The 22,806-nt window shown below is 42.5% G+C and overlaps 1 protein-coding gene across 2 annotated transcripts in view; it reads left to right on the top strand.

Annotated features, from left to right (window-relative positions):
- The window catches only part of PITPNC1 (phosphatidylinositol transfer protein cytoplasmic 1), a 2,469,295-nt gene that overhangs the window by 2,360,558 nt on the left and 85,931 nt on the right, over positions 1-22,806 (top strand). The window contains exon 9 of one of the 2 annotated variants that reach the window (XM_044085092.1): positions 15,693-15,823. The exons of the other annotated variant lie outside the window; for it this stretch is intronic. Within the exon in view, the coding sequence (XP_043941027.1) occupies positions 15,693-15,823 (131 nt within the window). The remainder of the gene's footprint in view (positions 1-15,692; positions 15,824-22,806) is intronic. 2 annotated transcript variants of the gene reach the window in all.

Genomic DNA, 22,806 nt, shown 5'->3' with positions numbered 1-22,806 from the left:
ATAAAAAGTGGCACCGCACAAAGTAGGTTTATAATGGTGGGACTAGTCTTAAGAATGTTCCAGTTCTTTCTAATAATAGTCTTAATTTCTGCAGAGTGATTGCTGTACTGAATGACTAGTGCTGCATCAAAATTTGCCTGGGGTGGGGCCTGGTTTTCAGAGCATAAACCAATACCTAAAAGTGGTTTATATCTAGCATCCCACTCGGCCTGGACCTGTTGTCTAATATCAGGTGAGACTGGTGGAATGTCCACCGATGGAAACTTTGTTTGCTTTCCTTTGGACGCCTTCTATTATTCTGAAGTCTGTTTCCTGATGTAGTCCCCAGAACTATGCACAGCACTTCAGGTCTGGTCTCACCAGAACCCAACAGAGTAGCAGTGTTGCTTTTGGCTTCTGGAGTCTGTCTCACTGAAGATACTACCCAGCATTCTGTTCATTGCTGCCACAGCCTTCTTAATGTACTCCAGATATTCCAATCCAAGTGTGAGCAGCATCTCCTGATCATTTTCCTGTGCTGTGTATCCATCACCGCTGTTATTTCTCAAATCAAGGGCTTTGTGGTCAAAGTCCAGTACTTGGCTTTGCTTGCATAAAATATTAACTGCTGCCTTTCTATTTGGTTATCCTTTCCAAGTCATTATTCAGATGCTTCTTCCAGTCATCCACTGCTGCACCTGTCTTTGTGACATAATTGAGAAGGTTAATCTTGCTCATTTTCCTTCAGACAAGCTCTGAAAAAATAACACATTGAGCAGTACTTGACCCAACACTGAGCCCTGCAGTACTCCACTGGTCACTTCCTTTATTCTAGAAATCATCCTTCTCACCACAACCCCTCCCTGTGTCCTAATGCTGAATCATGCAGCGGTTCAGTTCTTGAGCTGTGGTCCTACCTTCAACCCCTACAATTATGATGGAAGCTGCCAACCTATATAATATCAGTTCAAAGGACTTTGTGAAGTCAAAATGGACCACATCTAGTCATCCTCTGTCAAGTTCTCTTGCAACCCATGTATAAAACTGCATCAGGTTTGAATGAAAGCTCCTCGTGGCCGTAAACCAAGCCTTATTATTCTAGAGATCCTTTCCTCTAGGAAAGGTAACCAGTTATTACCTTAACATGTTCTCCATGACTTTTCCTACCACTGGTGGTAGCCTAACATATATCTAATTCCCTAGATGTTTCCTTCTTCGTCTACCACTACTTGTTGGGGTACCGCCTTTGACATCTTCCAGTTCTCTGCCACTTTTGCACTGGTCAATGAACTCTTGAAGATCAGCATCAAGGGACCCATAGAGAAAGCCCATGTTTAGTGATACATTTTTGCACCCCTACCAGGACCAGCAACACAGGCATCCAAGGACTCCTTTGAGGCCATTTTGGAGGTTTCCACGTCTGCAGATCTAGGTACATCCCACCAAACTAAAGGTGGTCATATTGAACTCAGGACAGAGCCCCTGCCATGGGCGACTATTGCTGAAGCTCACTTCATTGTTTCTGAATGGAAGGATGACCAGTCCACAAGTTTAGTTAGTCTGGAACTTGGAGGTCTGTTCATAGGTAAGTACTTAGCTAGCTGCCCTTGTGGGCCATTTTAAGTCTAGCCAGTTTCCCTTTATGTGCTTGAAATAACCTATCTCATTTGTCTATAAATTGGCCTTGCCCATCCCATGGTCTATAATTATATCTTACTCCTAATGAGATCAATTAGGATCATACCATAGGTAAATTGAGGGGAGCCATGCATGGGATAAAGCATTTAGAAGCTACTTCTGTCCATCTGTAGTACAGGGGGCAGTCCTGGTGTAAATTTTCTTTTTCCCATCCATAGATCCAAGTTGTGCTTGAATATAGACAGGGATGAACTTTTTTTATATATGGATGGTGAGTCTGTCCCAAATCAGCAGTATTCTCTGTGAGATGTACCTGTCTCTACAAACCATTCTTCTGTTGATGTTGCAGAAGAGGTTTAAATCCCTAGACTGAGTATTTCTGATGGCATTTGACTTGCTGATATGCATTAAATCCATAAGTATTGGATCAGAGGATGTGTTGTATGCCAGACACAGGTCACCTCTTAGCAGTGTGTAGGATACCGAGTATAGTGACAGGGCTTTGAGTCAATCCATGTAGGACATGTTGTTTAGGCCTTGTACTTTCTTAGTAAGTTATCTCTGTAAGTGTTACTCTTTTACTGCTGTCTTCCAGGCCATGGTCTTTAGGACAGTTGGCTTAGCCAAGAGAACTCAAAAGCCCAAACATAAGATATCTACCCATTCTAGTTCACTGCACTCAGCTGAGCCGTAGGTCATTGTTCATAGGTTCATAGAGTAGGTTCATAGAGTAGTACTAGGCTAACTACCCTTTGGGGCCACTTCAAGCCTAGCCAATTACCCCATGTAAGAATCAAACCCCGCACCTTGTGTCTTTAAGGTAAACACCTTAACCATTATGTCATCCTCCCACCCCATACACATTCCCCACTCCCACCCAAGCTCTTACACTTGGATGGATCTATTTAGCTAAATATTTCCTTCATGTCCTACAGAAACTGTACCCAGATCTAAACCAACCCTCATTCCCTGGTGTCTCGTCTGCTAAGAGAAAGAGGGAACCCTTTTCCGAGAGGGAATTCCATTCTTCAAAGCATGAGAAGCCAGAAATGGACTGTCATTTCTAGATGTCACCCCTTTAGGGTGTGACACAGGCACCAGTGAAAACATACCCTTTGTTTCCCCCACAGAGGAAATCTTATTTGCAGAAATTCTTTTTCAGAATGAAGGAACACTTCAAATGGAAAACTAATGAGGCATCAGAGACCCAGGAAAAGGTATTTTGATCTGATGGGTCTCAGTGCTCCTAAACCTGTTGTTATTCTCACAGTCCTGGATGCTCTAGAGGATGCATAAAACAAGAAGCAGTGAGAGTAAAGGTTGTTGAAATCTAAACGTAAGCAGACAGCAATCCAGGAGAAAACTACCACCAGTGGCGGGATTAAAAAAACTGTATTTATTAACAACATTAACTGTATGCAACTACTTCATCAGACGATATAAAATATTAAAAAAAAAAAACATTTGGTTTAAATATCTAATCAAAACGCAACTTAAAATCATGTAATTAAAAAGCAAGAACCTAGCCACCAATCAGTATAGCATATGTATACACATCCCACTGCTATTCAAAAAACCTCATGAAAGCATAGACTTAATCTAACTATGGGTGGTCTAGAGGACGCTTTCTTGGCTACTGCCAGGGAGCCTGTCACCCAGACCATAAAAAAAAAGAAGTTATGTTCTTGCCATAATGTTCCATCTGTGTTGTTGATCTTCATTCATTCATTACTGATGGGTGTCGGTTCCATCCTCAGAACTGAGTTGGCCGTTATACCAAGCTTGCACCAGCCAAAAAACTCTCGAGCTAACCCTTTACCCATAGTTCCTCTCTCCATATTATCTCAGATCGAGTTTGCCTGTAAGGAAAGGACAGTTTACACAGAGAAAAGCAGAGGCTTTTTCTGAGCAACTTCCTTATTCTAGGATAGGACCATAGCCGAACCTCCAAGAGTCTTTCAGAGGGGGATGGTGGGTGGGATGTAATGAATTAATGAAGATCAGCAACACAGATGGAACATTATGGTAAGAACATAACTTCTTTATCTGATGTTGTTAATCTTCATTCATTCCTTACTGATGGGACAGAGTCCCTAGCTACCTTGTTTCCTGGGGAGGCCCTATGGAGGAATATTCCTGAGTACCATCGAACCAAAGGATGCTTTTCCCCTGGAGACCATATCCAATTTGTAATGAGTGATAAAGGTATGAGGAGAGGCCCATGTTGTTGCTGCTGCACAAATGTCATCCATGGATGCTTTTGCATGGAAAGCAACAGATGTTGCAACGGTTTACCTTTATATAGGCGAAACACACTCGTGTGATTGCTCATATGAGCAAATCGTAACCATGAAAAACAAAACCGCGACAGTTTCTGATGTTCGAAAATCAGCAAATCGAAATGCAGATTTGATGATTTTCTAACATAAATGTTGAATAAGAAATGTAATGCAGTATAATGCAGGGGGCAAGCCCCCCTGAGCCCCCACATCCCCCTACTTTAATATACCAACTCCGAGATTGCACTACAATGGGGAAAGGGTCCATTTTCCGATCCCCACTATAGTGCAGTCCGCCCCAAAATGCTGAATCTGCAATGAGCGAATGTGACTGTGCATTCGCTCATTGCACATTCAGAGCATTTTGCGTTCGATGTTTGCAAACTTTGCAAACATCCTTTCGAACATCTGCTGTTTGCCCGTGTGCAGAATGCACATATGAAGGTAAACCATTGCAACTGATCTTGTGGGATGTGCTTTGATTTTTGAAGGCAAAGAAGCCTTGCTTCGCTGATAAGTAAAAGAAAAGCAATCTCTCAACCATTTAGACAAAGTAACTTTGGAAACTGGTTTTCCCAATTTTTGAATGGAGTATGATATGAATAATTGTTCAGACTTTCATTTGGATTTAGATCTGTCAAGATAAAACCGGAGTTGTCAGTGCACATCAAGCAAATGTAATGTATACTCTCCTTTGTTAGAGAAATTTGGAAATAAGACTGGTAGATCAATCGTTTGATTAATTGTTAAATCAGAGATAACTTTCAGTAAAAAGGAGGGGATTAGTCCGTAGTGATACTCTGTCCTTATGGACGATCATGTCGGGACGTTTTATAGATAATGCCTGTAACTCAGAAATTCATCTCGCTGAAGTAATGGCCACTGGGAATAAGGTTTTCTAGGATAGAAATTTTAGGTCGCAATTGGCAGCAGATTCAAAAGGAGGATGAGTCAAGACTTGGAAAACCAATGTCAAATTCTATGGCTCAATCAGTTGTTTGAAGGGGGTCTGATGTGTAAAACTCCCTTCAAAAAGGTTTTACAGAGGCGGTGAGAGATTAAGGATGAGTCTTCAAAACAATTGTGGAAGTTAGAAATTGCTGCAAGGTGTACTCTAATTGAAGAAGCTGCAGCTCCCAATTGAAGGAGATTAGATAGGTAATCTAAAACTATTGATAGCGGTGGCAAGAAGGGATTTTTCCCTTTTTTCGTGAGACCACATAATGAATCTCTTCCATTTGCTGAGGTAAAGCTTCCTGGTGGATGGTTTATGGGAAGCCAGAAGGATGTTGCAGACAGAGGAGGACAAGTTGTTCTGATTGGCAAACACCGGACGTGTCAGTTTGAGGTTTGATAAATTTGGATATGTTCAATCCCTGTAGATGCAATAGTAGTTCCAGAGCTGGATCCAGAATCCAAGGTTGCTGCAGTAGGTGAAGCCAAAGGAAGGGGAACCAAATTTGTCATGGCCAGTAGGGGGCAATGTGGATCACACTGCTTTTCAACCAGTGGGCCTTCATTAAAAATTGGGGAATCAGTGGTATTGGTTGAGTAGGCATAAACAAGTCCCGTGGGCCAGTCGTGTACAAGAGTGTCCCTCGGGGACTCCCCTTTTTGGAGGATTAGGGCAAAATAGTTGCTGCATTTGTGGTTTGAGAGGGATGCAAATAGATCGCAGCAAGGCTGGACTCAGCAAATGAAAATCTTCTTCGCTATTACAGGATTGAGAGACCACTGATGAGGCAGGAGAATGCATCTGCTCAGCTTGTCTGCAATCACATTGGAGTTCCGGGAAGTGTGCATTGCTATCAGAAAGCAGTCAGAAGCTATCTCCCATTGTCATATTCTCATGGCCTCTCAACACAACAGGTAGGACTTGGTTCCACCTTGTTTGTTGATGTGCCAGACTACTGACATGTTGTTGGACTGGATGGTAGTTGTTCCTGAAAGGAGAGAAGATTGAAATGCTTACAATGCTAGAAGCACTGCCCTCAGTTCTAGAACATTGATATGCAGATTGGCCTCTATGGATGACCAAGTGCCTTGGACAGTCTTTCCCTGGTAGTGCCCCCCCCCACCCAATCAGGGAGGCGTCCATGGTCACTATGGCTTTGGGCTAAGAAGGGGAGAAAGGTCAGCTCCATAGGTTCTCTTCTGGCTTCATCCACCAACATTAGTCTTGTTTGCAGTGATTTTTTATCCTGATCTGAAATGTCATGAGGAGATTCAAAGGGGACCATTGTGTTACCAAAAGCCACTCTAGAAGCCTCATGTGCAGTCTTGCCAGTGGGACCATCATTATAGATGCTGCCATGGACCCTAGTAGTTGAAGGACTGCTCGAACTGGCACTTTGTCCTGACTATCACTCAGAGTTGCGATCTGAGTCTCTGTATCCTTTGAAGACGGAGATAGACTAGGCAAGATTGGGTATCGAATTCTGCTCCTATGAACTCCAGTCTTTGAGAAGGGATTAGTTTGCATTTGTCATTGTTTACTGTTATTCCTTGTTGTTTCAAGAGACATAGAGTGAAATGGATCGCTGAGACTAGTAGATGCTTGCCAGTCGTTTAGATATGAAAACACATGGAATCCTTGCAGTCTCAAGTGAGCTGTTACCATTGCCATGCATTTGGTGAACACTCTGGGAGCTGTGGAGAGACCAAAGGGCACTGCTCGGAAATGGTAGTGATTGGCTTCCAGCCGGAATCAGAGAAATCTTCTGGAGCACTTGTCCATTTTTATGTAGTAATACGCATCCTGAAGATCTATAGATCACATCCAATTGTCTTTGCCCAGGAAGGGGAGTATAGACTGAACCATGACCATCTGGAATTTCTCTTGTTGGACAAATTTGTTTAGGATGCTGAGGTCCAGAATTAGCCTCCAGTCCCCTGTTTTCTTTGGCACTAAAAAGAACCTTGAGTAAAAAACGGATTCTATTTGGTCCGGAGGGGCTGTTTGGATTACTCTTTTTTAAAGCAGCTTTTGGATTTCTAGGGCTGCTGATTCTGTTTGACTGGGTGATACATTGGGAATGCACCTTAAAGGCTTTGGGAAAATGTTAAAGGGAATGAGATAACCTCTGGTAATTATCATCTGCACCCAAGAGTCTGAGGTTATTTTTTGCCAGGCAATGTGGTGAAGAGAAAAACAACCCCCGGCTGCTTCCAGAGATAAGCAATTGGGCCGCTCTTCAGGAGCACTGGTAGGACTGTCCAGAGAAAGAATCTGTGGACCCCTGGTTACACAGACCCCCTCTGCCTCTGAAGGAGCATCTTCCAACTGAGTTTCCCCCTTTACCCTGGGGAAAACTTGCCACGTGTGTCATGGAAAGGACCTTGGGGTTTTTTGTACCACATCTTTCCACTCCTCTGATTCCTGGAATAAGATCGTTGGCGTATGGAAAAACATACACCCATGGCACACAAGGTCTTAGCGTCCTTTTCACACCTGTCTAAAGTGTCTTTTACCTTTGGGCCAAAGAGAGATGATGCCTCTACAGGGGCATTAAGGAAGGAAAACTTAAAAGGGTCTGTGAAGTCACATAGACGCATCCAGGCTCTTGTAACAATGCTTGTGCCCGCTGCTCTAGCTGCCGCTTCGGTCGAGTGCAAAATCAACCTCATGGACGAATTAGAGATGGATTCCAGGGTTGCAAGGTGTGAGGCAACTTTATCCTGTACTACCTCATCAACACTGCTTCTGCCAGGTTTTCTGAGAGTTCTGTAATCAAATCTCTCTGAAGCCAAGTAAAATGTGTCAGGTAATTTAGGGACCAGATGGCAAAGGTCGCTGAAGAATACACCCAGTTCACAAGTCTGTCTATTGCCTGAAATCCCCTGTTTGGGGGATGGACAGTAGTGCCCTCCTTGGTGAGCTCTTTTTTAGTCGCTGCTGTCACAACCATAGCGTCTACCGGAAGGCCCTTGGACCACTGAGGGTTATTCTCAGGGGGTGAAAGAATTTTGTCTGGCCTCTGGGGGACATGTTCCAATTGCTTCATTTCAGAGTCATGAGAAGAGGATGGTAATGATTTGTTCCTCTTTTTGTGTTCTCTCTTGAGAAGGGGTGAGCCCTCTGACTCAGAGATAGCCTCTGCGAAAGGAAATTTCAACAATCCTTTCAACATTAGTTTACTTTTCGCACTGCTAACATACAGGAGCTGAACCCTTTGCAGATCTCACAAGGGAGTTTCACAGAAAGGTGAGGGACCCCTAAACAATAAACACAAGAGGTATGGTTAGCCACATTGGGCATACATTTTTCTACTATACTGATCACAGTGTTTGAAGCCCATGGTACCTTTTTAATGCGACATATCCAGACAAACAAACAGGCAGGAAAATCTAAACAAATGACAGACAGGAAGTTATAATTATTTAAGTATGAAATTTAGATTAAAGCAATGGTAAGTTAAGTACCCAGAGGGTAAAAAGAAAAGGCCTATACCAGCAATGGTACAAAGAGTACCAACTCTGGTGGAAAAGAGAAAATGGGAGAGAGAGACACAAATTACAAAAATATATATGATCAAAAGAGGAATTTACAGTTTTAAGAAGACAACAATCTTTAAGTTAGAAACCTTTGACAAAAAAAAATTTGACTTAGCTGAGAAGTGGCCTGACACATCTTGCGTACGTGGCAAACGAGATCTGAGGTAATATGGAGAGGGGCACTATCGGTAAAGGCTTAGCTTGAGAGTTTTTTGGCTGGCGGGAGCTTGGTATAACGGCCAGCCCGACTCCGTTCCGAGGACAGAACTGACACCCATCAGTAATGAATGAATGAAGTTTAACAACATCAGGTGATACATTTTAAATGGTCCAGGAGTTTCATAAATTCCTTTGCAGGAATACTTTGGCAGATCTAGCAGCAGTAGTCTAGGCATCTAGAGAATTGTGTTTAAGTATATTCCTGTCCTCACAGGCTTTTAAGATCTCATTAAAAGTAATTACTCTCCACTGTCAAGTCATACAACTATACCAGTCACTTTCTGTACTCCATTGCATAACCAAAATATGGAACTCTGTCACAAATAGGTTCATAGGTAAGTACTAGGCTATCTGCCCGAGGGCATCTATAAGCCTAGCCAGAATATGCTGGCTTTCACCGCCCTCTTAGATTAGTTCCGTGTGCCTCTGTCCAGCAGAGCCATTAGTTCCCTGTGCTTCTGTCCAGCAGAGCCACTGTAGTGATCCCCAGGGTAAATTTTCTGTTTCCCATCCACTCGTCAAGGTCTCTCATGAAGAGTGTTAGTGAGGGGCTCTGCCTAATGTAGATTGGAATCCTATTCCAAAGCATGGGGAGCCTCTGGGACAGGAATCTATCCCTCCAGCACGTCCTATTTATCGTTGTGGTGAGGTTTAGATCACTAGAGTGTGTGGCTCTTGGGAATTTGTTTTTTTTTTTAGGTGGAGCATGTTCATCAATTCTGGGTTGGACATGGCCTTGTATGACAGTCCAAGGTCACCTCTGAGTAAGCGGTATGCAACTGAGTACAGCTGGAGTTTCTTCAGTCGGACTGCATAGGGCATCTGTTTGATGCCAGTAATCCTTTCGGTGAGGTACTTCTGTGATCTTTCCAGCTGTTGCAAGTGTCTTGTAAGGTACATCCCAAATGGAGCGTTGTACTCTATGATGGGTCTGATGAGTGATGAGTAGAGGGGCACAATAACCTCTTTTGTTCTAGATGCAAACCCTTTTGTGATTAGGTAGGCCACATAGAAGGATTTTCTAACCACCTTAGCAATATGATTATCAAAGGAGAGATTACTATCTACTTAGGTCCCCAGATCCCTTATTACATGTTTTGTATTTAGGGGACTAGCACGTATGCGGTAGTTAGCGGGTACTTTGTTTTTCCCAAAAGGGATGACAATACACTTTTTGGCATTTAGCTTGAGGCCATGATTTTGACACCAGGTATCCATCTCAGTGAGATCCTTCTGGAGGATGTCTTTATCAGCTGGAAAGTCAGTTATGGCTCACAGTTTGCAGTCGTCTGCGAACTTGGTCAACCATAGTTCTCCTGTGCTTGCCTGTGCCTCTGAGTAGTATATACCGAACAGGAGGGGTCCCAGGACTGAGCCCTGGGGGATGCCACTTATAACCAGCTTTAGATTCGGACCTAGAGCCTGCAACTCTCACCGTGTGGGTTCTGTCCGTGAGCCAATTGGCAACCCATCTCGTGACATAGGGGTTTATGTTCAGGCTAGTGAGCTTGTCTATAATACCAGAATGGGGAATGGTGTCAAAAGCCTTTTCGAGGTCTAGGTAGGCTGTGTGGACCTCCTTTCCCTTGTCTAAAGCCTTGGTAACTGTCTCAAAGAAGTCCACCAGGTTTAGGAGGCATGATCTGCCCTTAACAAAGCCAAACTGGGTAGGGTCCAATGTTTGGAGGTTCCCAATGTCTCTGTTAATGAGTTCCATGATGATGCACTCCATAGCCTTGCAGACCAGGCTAGCCAGGCTTATAGGGTGATAGTTCCTGGGGTCCGTTCTGGCTCCACCTTTGTGGAGTGGAATAACTGTTGCTGTGCGCCACTCTATGGGTACATAGCCTGTAGAGAGGCTGAGTTTGAACAGTGTGTTTAGGTGAGGGGTTAGTTCATTTTGGAGCTCGTGTAAGACACAGCCTGGAACACCGTCCGGTCCCATTGAAGCTGTATTTTTGGCTTTGGATAGGGCTGTTTTAACCTGTGTGTCTGATTGCCGGGGCTCTACATTCATCTGGTATGGTTATGGGCCTTTTAGGGGGTGAGAGGGGGGTGAAGTTTGCACTAATCCAGTCTGCCAGAATGTTGGCAATATCAGTCGGTTCAGTGTATTTTGTGCCATTCTGCACTAAGAGCAGATCTGAGAGTTTCTACTTAGGTTCTTGACATAGCTAAAGAACGTTTTGTGGTTATCTTTGGGGTCATTGGCAATTTTTCTTTCAAAGGTAGCCTTGGATGATTTTATGAGGGGATCATAGTTTCATGCTGATACTGATCAGGGATATCTTTCCTTCTTGGGATTTTACTCTTTTCTGTACTAGTTTCCTCCTTCTATTGTATAGCTTGTTTAATGCAGGGGTCCACCAGACTGGTTTCCTTTTCTTGGAGGAGTGAGTCTTGGTTTTGCTTGGGATAGCATGATCCATGCATTCTTGCAGGTGCTCATAGAGTGCCTTTGTAAGAGATTCAGCAGCTTGGACAGCATTGTCCTTTAGCATGGGGGCTGTGAACCTTTCAACCTCAGTCTTCATTAACGTGAAGGTTGCTTTTGAAAAGCTTTTCACGGTGGTTTCCTTGATTGGGGGTGGGGGCGGAATATGGATATCCAGAGTGATTAGTCTATGGTCTAATCTAACCAACTAGGGGTTCACCTCTGATGTAGAACACCGGTCACCCATGTTGGTGATGACCAGGTCCAATATGTTGTCACCTCTGGTGGGGGTCTTGACCAGTTGATCCAGGGCGTTCAAGTTTATAAATTCTAGGAAGCATTGGGCAAGAGAGCTAGTACTTGAGTAGTTCTCCCAGTTAATGTTTGGGTAATTGAAATCACCCAATATTAGGGCATTTGGTAGAACCTTCATATTTTCCGGTGTCTCCAGAAATGCAGAATGGGGGTCCTGGGTCCTGGTGGGTGATCTGTAGTAAACTACAATTTGAATTGCAGTTTTGCCCATTGTTAGTTGCACATGGATGATCTCTGAGGCATTGTGCTGTGCCACTAACCTGGAGGTGTGGGTATCCTTGATGAATATGGATACACCCCTGCCTTTTGTGTTTTGGTCCGGGTTCTGTGGCCGAAAAGTATGGTATGAGTTATAGCCTGGTAGTGCTGGGGTGCTCTCTGGAGCCTTAAACCAGGTTTCTGTTACTGCACAAATGTCAATGTTTTCCATACTGAGGAGTGCCTCGAGTGCATGCATTTTGAGGTTTAGACTTCTGGCGTTGAGTAGCATTACCCTCAGTTTTTGGTTACTTGTGCTATTTATGGTGGTGGGTTTGTCTTTTGAGCCTTGCCTAAAAAAGGCACTATGGGGGTGGCAAAAGCCTTGGCCAGTATTTGAAAGCCTAAGGGTGACAGGTGCAAGCCATCTCTTGCGAAGCAATGTGGCTTGTCAAGCATGAGATCCCAGGTGGACAGATACTGGATCCCCTTTGAATGACACCAGAAACTTAGCCAGTTGTTGAAATTGATAATTTTTTCTTTATACTGTAGCATCATTCTTGGTGAGGGCAGGATGCTACTCAGGGTCAGGGTCATATCGGCCTGGGATACATGATCAGAGAGCTCTTCCATGTCTCTTTTCATGTAGTCCAGGGAGGTACATCTCAGGTCATTCACACCAACATGGACAATGACAGAGTCGTAGCTAACTGTAACCTTCTCCTTGTCTAGCCTAGTTAGTGGGACATCAGTGTGCCTGACTATAGAGTCACTTATTATTAGTGTGTTGGGTATGTTATTTTGCCTTAAGGGCTGTGATTGCATGGCACACTGATTATGTGAAGTATGTGTTTCATGGTTTGTGATTGGGTGTGGAGGTTGCTTGGGTGTCTGCTTTGGAGGTCTCTGTTGCTTTTGCAGATTTTTATTTAGAGCCTCCGAGTATGTTTTCATGTATTTATGTGTGTTATTTGCCGGTGTTGGTTTAGTAGGTCTGTGTGAGACTGCTGGTGCATTGCAAGTATTTTCTTTCTCCTCTTGACTGTCCGTTCCAGTCTTGGGTTGAGAGAGCTTTGCCTCCAGTTTGGCTGTATAATTGCATCTCTCGCATATATTAGTGTTTGGTGATAGGAGAAGAGGGTTGTCTGCGTACATGAGGCAGTTGTAACATTGCCTCAAAATGCCCAAATTCACCAGTTGGACTGGAGAGTACACTTGAAACTGCCCTTTGGACATGCCTGAATAGGTAACGTGAACTGTTTTATTGATTGGCTGGTAGGGACAAATAGAGAGCCTTGTCCTTCTGGACAGTATAGGGGGTCTAGTGCTAGGGTTAATTAGTGCTTGCTATGAGTTTTGAGCAAGTGCTGGGCTGTGAAATGAATGGCTTGAGTGCTTAAGTTGAAAGTTTGTCTAGTTCCAAGAGAAAAATTGAAGAGTACACTTTGTGGAGCCGGGAATAGTTTAACCCTAGCTAACTGGTGCTGCCCGACACACAAAACCGCGCAAATGCAGTTTTTATACCAGGGAAATTAAAGAGATAGAAATTCGCCCAAAATGGCCAATAAACTACTAACTTCTGGGCTACAGCAAACAAGGCACACAAATTTCAGAAAGAAACAGATCAAATAAGCAGGCACAATAAGCCTTTAACCAGAAATTCCCAGCTCAGAAGGGCAGAATCTAGCCTCTCCTCCCACAAGAGAGCAGACCACAAACCTTCTTAATGTAAAATAACTGGCCTGAAGCCCAAGTGCTTAAACCAGAAGTAATGTGCTTTTAGAATAACAGACACTGAGCCTTCAATCAGCAATTCCCAACTTAGAAGGATGTAAGCTACCTGTCCTGCCACAACAATGCAGACCACAAACCTTCTTAATGTAAAACAACTGGTCTGAAGCCCAAGTGCTTAAACCAAAAGGCTTAGGATAACAGTTACAATTTAATCAGGCTACTACCAAGCAGTAATAACTGCAGCAGAATAATACAACTGAATACTTTTAAGAAGAAGCACAAACAAAATAAGGTAGTAAAGAGGAATCTTGATGAGTGGATGGGAGATCGTAGGTTTACCCCGGGTATCACTTCTGTGTCACTGTTAGACAGAGGCACAGTATACTAACCTCGAAAAAGGGCATAGCAAAATAAATTTAAAATGGGTGGCGAAAGCCAAACACATTCTGGCTAGGCTTATAAATGCCCTAGGGCAGATAGCCTAGTATGAACCTATGAACCTAAGTGGAAAGAAACACAAATACAGTAAAAGTAGATACAGTGCAAATTCGTTTTTTTATATATATAACAATAGAAAACAAGCAAACTGATTTAAACAAATTACCCAATTAACCAGTAAAAAAACACAGAACTGAGCCCTGTTCCAGCAGTCTTCAATGAGATGGACACAAACACAAAACTTTCATTCAAAAGTTAAGGACTTACCTAAAAAATAAAAATAAAAATGCCAGTTCATACAATGTTAACATTCTTCTCATATTATTTCTCCTTCCTAAACTTTTTTCATATGGATTGAAAACAGTCACCATCTATTTCTGTTTACACCAAGTTTCACACAAGTATCATTTTCATAACTTATTGCACCGGGCAGGATAACATCAATCTGCAACATATGTTAATATTTACATCCATATGAAAAATTTTTATACCCGTCACTTTATATCACTTTTACTTAATATTTTCTTTTCTTTATTTGGTTGACTATTTTTATCTTTTTTGTAATTCAGGTCCTTCTCATTATAAGCACTGTAATTTGTCTATCTTTTTGAAATGTCATGGAGTTTTTCTCCTCAGGATGCCATCGAAAATAGGCCTTTGCTGGCTCACTCTGCCAAATACCACTTACAAAATAAATAAATAAAATATACTCACATTAATTTTTAATTTCACCAGTTTGTCAGACTAAGGCAAAATGTCAGTCTTCAAAAACTGAAATTCTGGTTAGCACAGGTGCCTACATGGATCATTCCACTTTTACACTGATCTCATAAATTCAAGGTTATTATTATAATCTTCACATTTGACGTGCAGTTTTATAGTTTAAACCTAGCTATTATTATCTAAAATTTTAAAGTTGTATTTATTTTGTTATTTTGTGGCTAGTCAGTAGATATGCTGATCATGACCTTTTTTCATATATACCCTGGCAGGTGGTTTAAACTTAGTTGGCTGCCTTCTTTGGACAACTGTTTTAAGAAGTATTTCGTTATATAGTCTTAACCTATTGCCAATTATATTAGTTCTCTGGTATAGAGCCAAAATGGCTTCTTAAAATCAAGTGCTTATTTTCAAAGGTATTTTAGAGTGTTAGAGAGAGACAGTATCTTGCAGTAAGTTATGAAGTTCAAGACAGGCTTTCAGAAGCAAACTGTAATTACCTGAATGTCTAGTTGTGATTAACAGTACAAAAATGCAGCCACAAGACTGCACCGCTAAGCACTGCTATTTGTATTCTTTATCTTTTTTCTATGAGGGGCAGTATTGTTATGTTTTAACTCAGAATTATTTTCATCTGCAAAGATCATTGTAAGATGTTACAGGAAAACAATATATAAGTATTAAACAAAATTTGCACTAAGACAAATTTGCCAAAAACATTTCTTGAAGCATACAAGCTTAAAACAGAAAAATATACTACAAGAAAAGAGTTTTGCCTGTGAATGTTAAATATTTAAGATATACAGAATGCTAATTTTAATTTTTAAAATTCCATCAAGGTAAGTATAATGTACTTAAATTGCTAAGTAATTCTTTCCCTTTTTCCTACTGATCTTCTAAAATGCCTATTTTAGAAGATCCTTGCCTCCTGCACTGCCTTATTTTCAAGCCTTTTTACCTATCACCTGGCACAAGAAAGTCCTTAGAAAACTTTTCACGCTTCCTTATTCCTACTCCCCCCACAGTCACTCCACTTCTGCACCTTCCAAAATGCTCTTAAACTGACTTAACTAACCCTTATGAGATCCTCACTTTTTATAAAGCTAGTTTCCCTGCTTTTGTTAAATCCATCAGTGGCTTTTGCTCTCAGACCATTCCTTCATTCCTTCCCTCCAAATAAATAATTAAAATAGTAATTTGTACATTTCCTAATTGGAAATGTCAACATCTTGGACTTTTTTCAGATTTGTCTTTGGAAGGTGTTCGAGAATATGAGAAAAACATGCATGAACAAACCAACATTAAAGTTTGCCAAGAACAACAATCCACAAATTCATCTACCCTGGATGAAATAGACAGCGACGTCAAACCAAGTGTATGTTCTTTATTTTCTATAAATATTACACTCCAATTTTTAAGGAATGTAAGCACAGATGTAATGATTTCCCTTTGCTTACACCAGGCATAGCATTAAGTCTACACTGCTGTGATGACCTTGGAAGCTTTATTATACTGAATCTTAGAATCTAAACTGACACTGTTCTTTCTACAGGACCTAACCCAAACTGTACCTGTCCTGAAGGCAGGAAGAGTGAGATTAGTTAAAATATACAACCTTTTTTTTTTTTTTTTTATGCACGTTCCATTTGCCAAGTAAAACATGTAAACATAACTGTAATTATTTTATTGCTTGCTTTTAATATTTCTTGTCTTGTATCCACCATTTGTCATCCTTCAGTTAATTTTCTTCATTTTGTATATGTTAATTTGCACTTCTTGGCAAGAGTCATTTAATGGAGTGGTGACTAATCGGGTGCATCTACTGTCAGTGTTGTGGGTAGCCCGTAGAATGTTACGGCATTACGGATTAACTTTTTGATCCAGCAGCTAAATGTTGTATTAACACACAGTCATAGCCATTTGTTTTTAAAGCAAAGTTAAACAGAAATAATTGCATTTCATAGTTCATTTCATACATTGTGCCATTATGTTATCACAGAATGATACTCCAGAATGCAGGTAAGTGCTGAGACTACTTGTCATGAGTTAAGCAAGTTTTCTGAGTCTCGGACATGATGAGAGAAGCAATAAACTACATTGTACACTGCATTTTGTGGAACATTACACTTTAAGCATACCATGAAGTATTTTTTTGTTATAACATAAATATTAAACAGTTTGTTACATTGTTTCTGAAAGTAGTTTCTGTAAGAGGTAATTTGTAATGTTCTTACTAAAGCTTTTGAATTCTGTTAAGCATTTCTAGTAGTGAGATAAATGCAATATGCTGTAGTTCACACAATGCTTAGCTCTCGTTTTCTCTCATACATATATATATATATATATATATATATATATATATATATATATATATATACATATGTACGAGTCCCGTTCAGAAGAGCTAGTCATCAGAAATTTAAACATCGTATGGTTGAGACATATGATTGACTTTCAGATGGTCGTGTTGAAGCTTTTGTGCGGAGATTACAGTACAGTGGGGATTGGGTAATTTACCCTTTTCCCTCCTAAAGTGTGGTCTTCTAGTTGGTGTACATAATATTCATGGGATGTGGGGGGTGTAGGGGGCTTGCCCCCCTGCAAAAAAGTAGTATCTGATGTTGTCATTTTCATTCATTCAACAGTTGTGTTCTTATCCAATCCTCGGATCCAACACAGCCACTTCTTCCAGCTCATGGGACACTGAAACTTTCAAACTCCTCTGTTTACCCATAATGCCCTAGTCACCTAACTTAACCCAGATCCCATTTGCTGCCATAGCGTTCGGATGTGGTCACTGAAAACTCTCGAGTGAGCTTTATATTGTTCGTGAGTTAGCTTCATTTTTATTTAAAACAAATAACTTTTACATTATTTTCTGCTGTTTTTCCTCCCTTTTAACAAGCTACTGATCTGATGATGTTAATCTTCATTCATTCATGACTGATGGGTATCAGTTCCATCCTTGGAACTGAGTAGACCGCTATAACAAGCTCGTGCCACCCAAAAAATCTCTCGAGCTAAGCTTATCCATAGTGCCCTTCTATCACCTCAGATCTTGTTTGCTGTGTAGAGTATCAAGACGCGTCAAGCCAGCTCTCAAGCTAAGTGGTTTAGATTTTATATTTCAACTTTAGTAATATTTCTCTACCCTTGGGATTTTTTGTTCTTAGTAGTAGTCGTTGATAGTTTGTTTACCCTTTCTGTCTGTTTGAATGATTCTTTCCTGCTTCCTTACCAAAATGTTGGTATTTCTTCGTACCATTGGTGATACAGGCCTTCCTTACCTCTGTGATAATCTTTAATACCATTGCTGGTATTTCCCCCGCTCTCTCTCTTTTTCCTTCCCTTTACCCATTGGGCATTCTTCATTACCATTGTTGGTAACCAAAAAAAAAAAAAAAATCAATCTTTCCTTTCTTGACTGTGTGTGTGGGGGTGCCTCTGCTTCATCTACTGTTGTTCTGACAAGGCCTTTCCCTCATTACTGTTGTGATTTGCTATTTGAATTGTAAATCGTTTGTGATAATGGCTGATAAAAAGTGGACAACAGGCTTTAAACAATGCGATAAGTGTTGCAGGAAAATGCTGAATTCCGATGGACATTTGTGCTGTGTTTATGCACTTGAAAGTTCAACCCCCATGTGACCTGCACTTGAAAGTTCAACCCCCATGTGACCTACGTAAGGGCTTTAGTGCCTGCACTTTGACTGAGAGAAAGCACAAATTGATACTGAAAGGTATCTTGAAAACACCTTTCTTGGAGACATTATCTGAGGCAGAGGTCTCAACCCCTCCTGAAAAGGAACATAAGAAGAGGAGTCAGTCTGTACCTTCCTCTCCTCTTACTTGTGAGCCTAAATCTGTTAAGTCACCCATGGAACTGAAACCAAAACATCCAAAATTGACTTCTACAATCTCGGCATTGGATCCTCAAACTGCTTCTACAGTGCTGTCCTTTATTACAGAACCAACCATGACTTCCAACACCTATGGTACCAACCACTGCCACAGTACCAATGTCCCTCTCGGCACCAAAAATAGTCTCCCCCAATTCAGGTCACTACCCCCTCAACACAACCTACTGATCCTTTGACCATAGTGCCAAAGGGCGAAATCTTACCTTGGATCCAATATTCCCTGTCAGTAGATCCCTTTTTCGGACAATTGAGCCCATTTCTTGAACTACCTGATTCTCTGTCAGGGATGTCAACTCATTCCTCCAGGAGGTTTTCGGAACTCGATGTAGTGAGACTCGTGGATCATCTTCTGGCGTCCAGAAGAATTCCATCTCCTTCTAAATCCTCCCTCCCACCCAGAGTCAAGGAATGTTCTCCACAGACTCCAACATATATTCCTCCTTTGACTTTCTTACAGATATTGGAGCCTTCAGTGCCAATGCCCATCCTGGTTCCAGCTTCTTCAGTTCCATTGGTAGATCTTACCATGGCTCCGGAGCCTACCCTGTGGTCCTCAACTCAGTTGGAGCTGACCAAGCCTCAGGATCATGACTGGGCTGTCGGCACTGTGATCCCTAATATGGCGCCTGTTTTTTTTCTATGGCACCGTCTACTACAGTTCCAATTGTTTTGATACCACTGAGTCCTCTCATGGCTCCTGCCCAGTGGATGGGCTTGTCAGAGAGGGGTGTGACCCCGGTCCCGAGGTTGTCTTTCTCAGTCCTGGGCTCCTATCCCTCTTCAGGTGGGCCTACTTTCCAGGTGTTGGAGAGGGCACTTGTCTCAGCAGGTTCAAACCTGGTTCCTTCAGTGCTGGAATGGCACATATACATGTCCTCTGAACTGCAGCTGAGACAGTCCTCTACTCTGGGACATCAAGCACTGTAACCTCAAGATACCCTACCACAGGTCACCCTGTCTTCGGAGTCCTCTTCAGATGTCCCTGCTGAGGAAGCACCCCAAAAGATATAGTGCAAGCGGAAGCACGTGGATTCCCCTGAAGAATCCCTTACCGAAGATACAGAATATGATGAGGGGAAGGGTCTCCATGTTCACCCCCTGAGAATGTCTTCTTTGGGGATGTACTAGAAATCTTAAAGCAACATGGACACTGGAAGCCTTCCAACCCCTCCGATGAGGAATCTGTGTTCTTACAGGCTTTTCGTGCTCAACCCTCTACTTCCTGGGTGACCCTGCCTGCAGATGATCTAGTTCAGCTCATCATGCAGCACACCTGGAAGAGTCCTGCCACTGTTGAGCCTATCCCTCAGAGACCAGACAAAATTCTCTCCCCTCCAGAGGATCACCCCCATTGGTCCAATGGCTTAGCAGTAGACGCTATGGTAGTGGCGGCGGTCACTAGGAAAGAACTCACTGAGGAGAATCCTACTGTCCATCTTCCAAACAGGGAGTCTCTGACAATGGACAGATTAGGGAAGTGGGTGTATGCTTCATCAACCTTTGCCATTTGGTCCCTGAATTACTTGGCACACTTTACCCATCTGCAGAGAGACCTGATCATGGAACTCTCGGGAACCCTAGCAGAAGCAGTATCTGATGAGGTACGTGACAAAGTTGCCTCACAGCTTACCACCCTGGAATCCATATCCAATTCATCCATGCAGTTGATTTCTCATACTACTGAAGGGATGGAAAAAGCAGCAGGTGCAGGCATTGTCATGAGACATCATGCCTGGATATGCCTATATGATTTTGCGGACCCTTTTAAGACTTCCTTTGTCAATGCTCCCATTGATGCTTCCTCTGTTTTTGGCCCAAAGGTAAAAGACACATTAGGCAGATGTGAAAAGGATGGTAAGACCCTGTCTGCCCTGGGTGTGCATTTTTCCACTCCTCAGCAATCCTACTCTAGGAATCAGAGGAGTGGAAAGATGTGTTACAGGAAAGCCCAGGGTCCTTTCAGTGACACACATGGTGAGTTTTTCCCCGGGGCAGAGGGGCGAACTCATCAGGAAGATGCCCCTCCAGGAGCAGAGGGGGTCCACATAATCAGGGATCTAGAGACTCTTTCTCTGGACAGCCCTATCAGTGTTCCTGAAGAGAGGCCCAATAGCTTACCTCTGGAGCCAGTCTGGGGACGATTTTCTGTGCACCACCTTGCCTGGCAATCCATAACGACAGATTCTTGGGTGCAAATGATAATTACCTGAGGTTATCACATCCCTTTTGATTCTTTCCCAATGCTGCAAAGGCAAATTCTTGATGTTCCACCCAGTCAAAGGGATGCAGCAGATCAGGAAATACAAAAGCTGCTTCTAAAAAAAGTCATCCAAACATTCCCATCAGAACAGATAAAGTCCGGATTTTACTCAAGGTTCTTTTTAGTGCCAAAAAAGACAGAGGACTGGAGGCCAATTTTGGACCTCAGCACCCTAAACAAGTTTGTCACGCAGACAAAATTCTGGATGGTCATGGTTCAGTCTATCCTTCCGTTCCTGGAGAAAAATGATTGAATGTACTCGATAGATCTGCAGGATGTGTATTATCACATAAAAATGGACAAATGCTCCAGGAGATTCCTCCGCTTCTGGCTGGGAGCCAATCACTACTAATTCTGAGCACTGCCCTTTGGTCTCTCTACAGCCCCCAGAGTGTTCACCAAATGCATGCCAGTGGTAACAGCTCACTTGAAACTGCAAGAAATCTGGGTGTTTCTGTATTTAGACGATTGGCTCCTTACTGCCTCTGCCAAGCGTCTGCTGCTTTATAGCCTTACATTACACCCTAAAGCTAGCAAGATCCTTAGGGATCTCAATAAATGAAGAAAAGTCTAAATTGACTCCTAGTCAAAATCTGGAATTCATAGGAGCAACTTTTGACACCCAGCCTTGCCTAGTTGACCTCCCACTTCACAGGCTCCAAAGACTAAGATCTCAGCTCTGAGTAATACTCTCTCAGGACAAGGTTTCAGCTTGTGCAGTCCTTCAACTGCTAGGATCAATGGCATCACCGATTACTATAATTCCCTTAGCAAGACTACACATTAGACTCCTACAGTGGCTCCTAGAATCACAGTGGTCCCCTTTAATTCATCCTATGTCCTTTCCCATCCGCATAACAAATCAATGCAAACAAGGCTTAATTTGGTGGATGAAGCCAGAAAAAGACCTATGGATGTTTCCATGATTAAGGTGGGGGGCATTTCCAGGGAAAGACAGTCCAAGGCACTTGGTCCCCCGTGGAGGCCAGCCTGCATATCAATATTCTAGAACTGAGAGCAGTGCTTCTAGCATTGCAAGCATTCCAATCTGTCCTCCTGTCAGGGAAAATTGCTATCCAGTCAGACAGCATGTCCATAGTCTGGTATATCAACAGAAAGGGGGGAACCAAATCCTACCAGTTGTGTTGGGAAGCCATGAGAGTTTGGCAATGGGCGATATCTTCCAACCACTTTCTGATAGCAATGCACGTTCGGGGATTCCAACGTGATTGCAGATAAGCTGAGCAGATGCATTCTCCTGCCTCACAAGTGGTCCCTCAACCCTGTCATAGTGGCAAAGAACTTCAGTCGCTGAGGCCAGCCTTGCTGTGACCTATTTGTGTCCCCCACAAACCACAAATGCAGCAGCTATTTTGCCCTAATCCCCCCTCAGGGCGAGTCCCTGAGGGACACTCTAATACACGATTGGTCCTTGGGACTTCTTTATGCTTTTCCTCCTCTTCCTCTGATCCCGCAATTTCTAAAGAAAGCTCTTCAGTTGAGAAGCAGAGCAATCCTCTTTGCACCCTATTGGCCCCGACAAGTTTGGTTCCCCTTCCTTTGGCCTCATCTAGTCCACCAACCGTGGATTCTGGATCCAACTCTGGAATTGCTGTTGCACCTGCAAGGGTTAATCCATCCAAACATATCGAGTCTAAAGCCAACAGCTTGGTTCCTCCACTTCCACTAATTGCCAGGCAAAAAAAATATATCCTACCATGTACGAAACATTCTTTTGGCTTCCCACCAGGAAACTTTATCTCAGCAAATGGAAAAGATTTATAGTTTGGTCTCAAGAGAAAAGACTAGACTGCTTTTTGGCTTTGGTGAGTTCTGTACTGGACTATTTATCAAATCTCCTCCATTCAGGAGTGGCAGCTTCCACTGTTCGAATACACCTGGTGGCTATCTCAGTCTTCCACAATGGCTTCCAGGACTCCTCTTTGATATCTCACTGTCTCTGTAAGACCTTTTTGAAAGGTGTCACACATATTAGACCACCCTTCAAAGAACCAGTAGAACCTTGGTATTTGATACTAGTTCTACAATCCTTGACTTGTCCTCCCTTTGAGCCTGCTGCCACTTGTGATATGAATTTTTTATCCTGGAAAACTCTATTCTTGGTAGCAATTACCTCAGCAAGGCGAATATCTGAACTAGAAGCTTTGTGCATAAAAC

This window comes from Protopterus annectens, chromosome 10.part0 (assembly GCF_019279795.1).
Source record: "Protopterus annectens isolate FY-2018-M chromosome 10.part0, PAN1.0, whole genome shotgun sequence".
NCBI classification, from domain to species: Eukaryota; Metazoa; Chordata; order Ceratodontiformes; family Protopteridae; genus Protopterus; species Protopterus annectens.
This window is presented reverse-complemented; position numbering and strand designations above follow the sequence as displayed.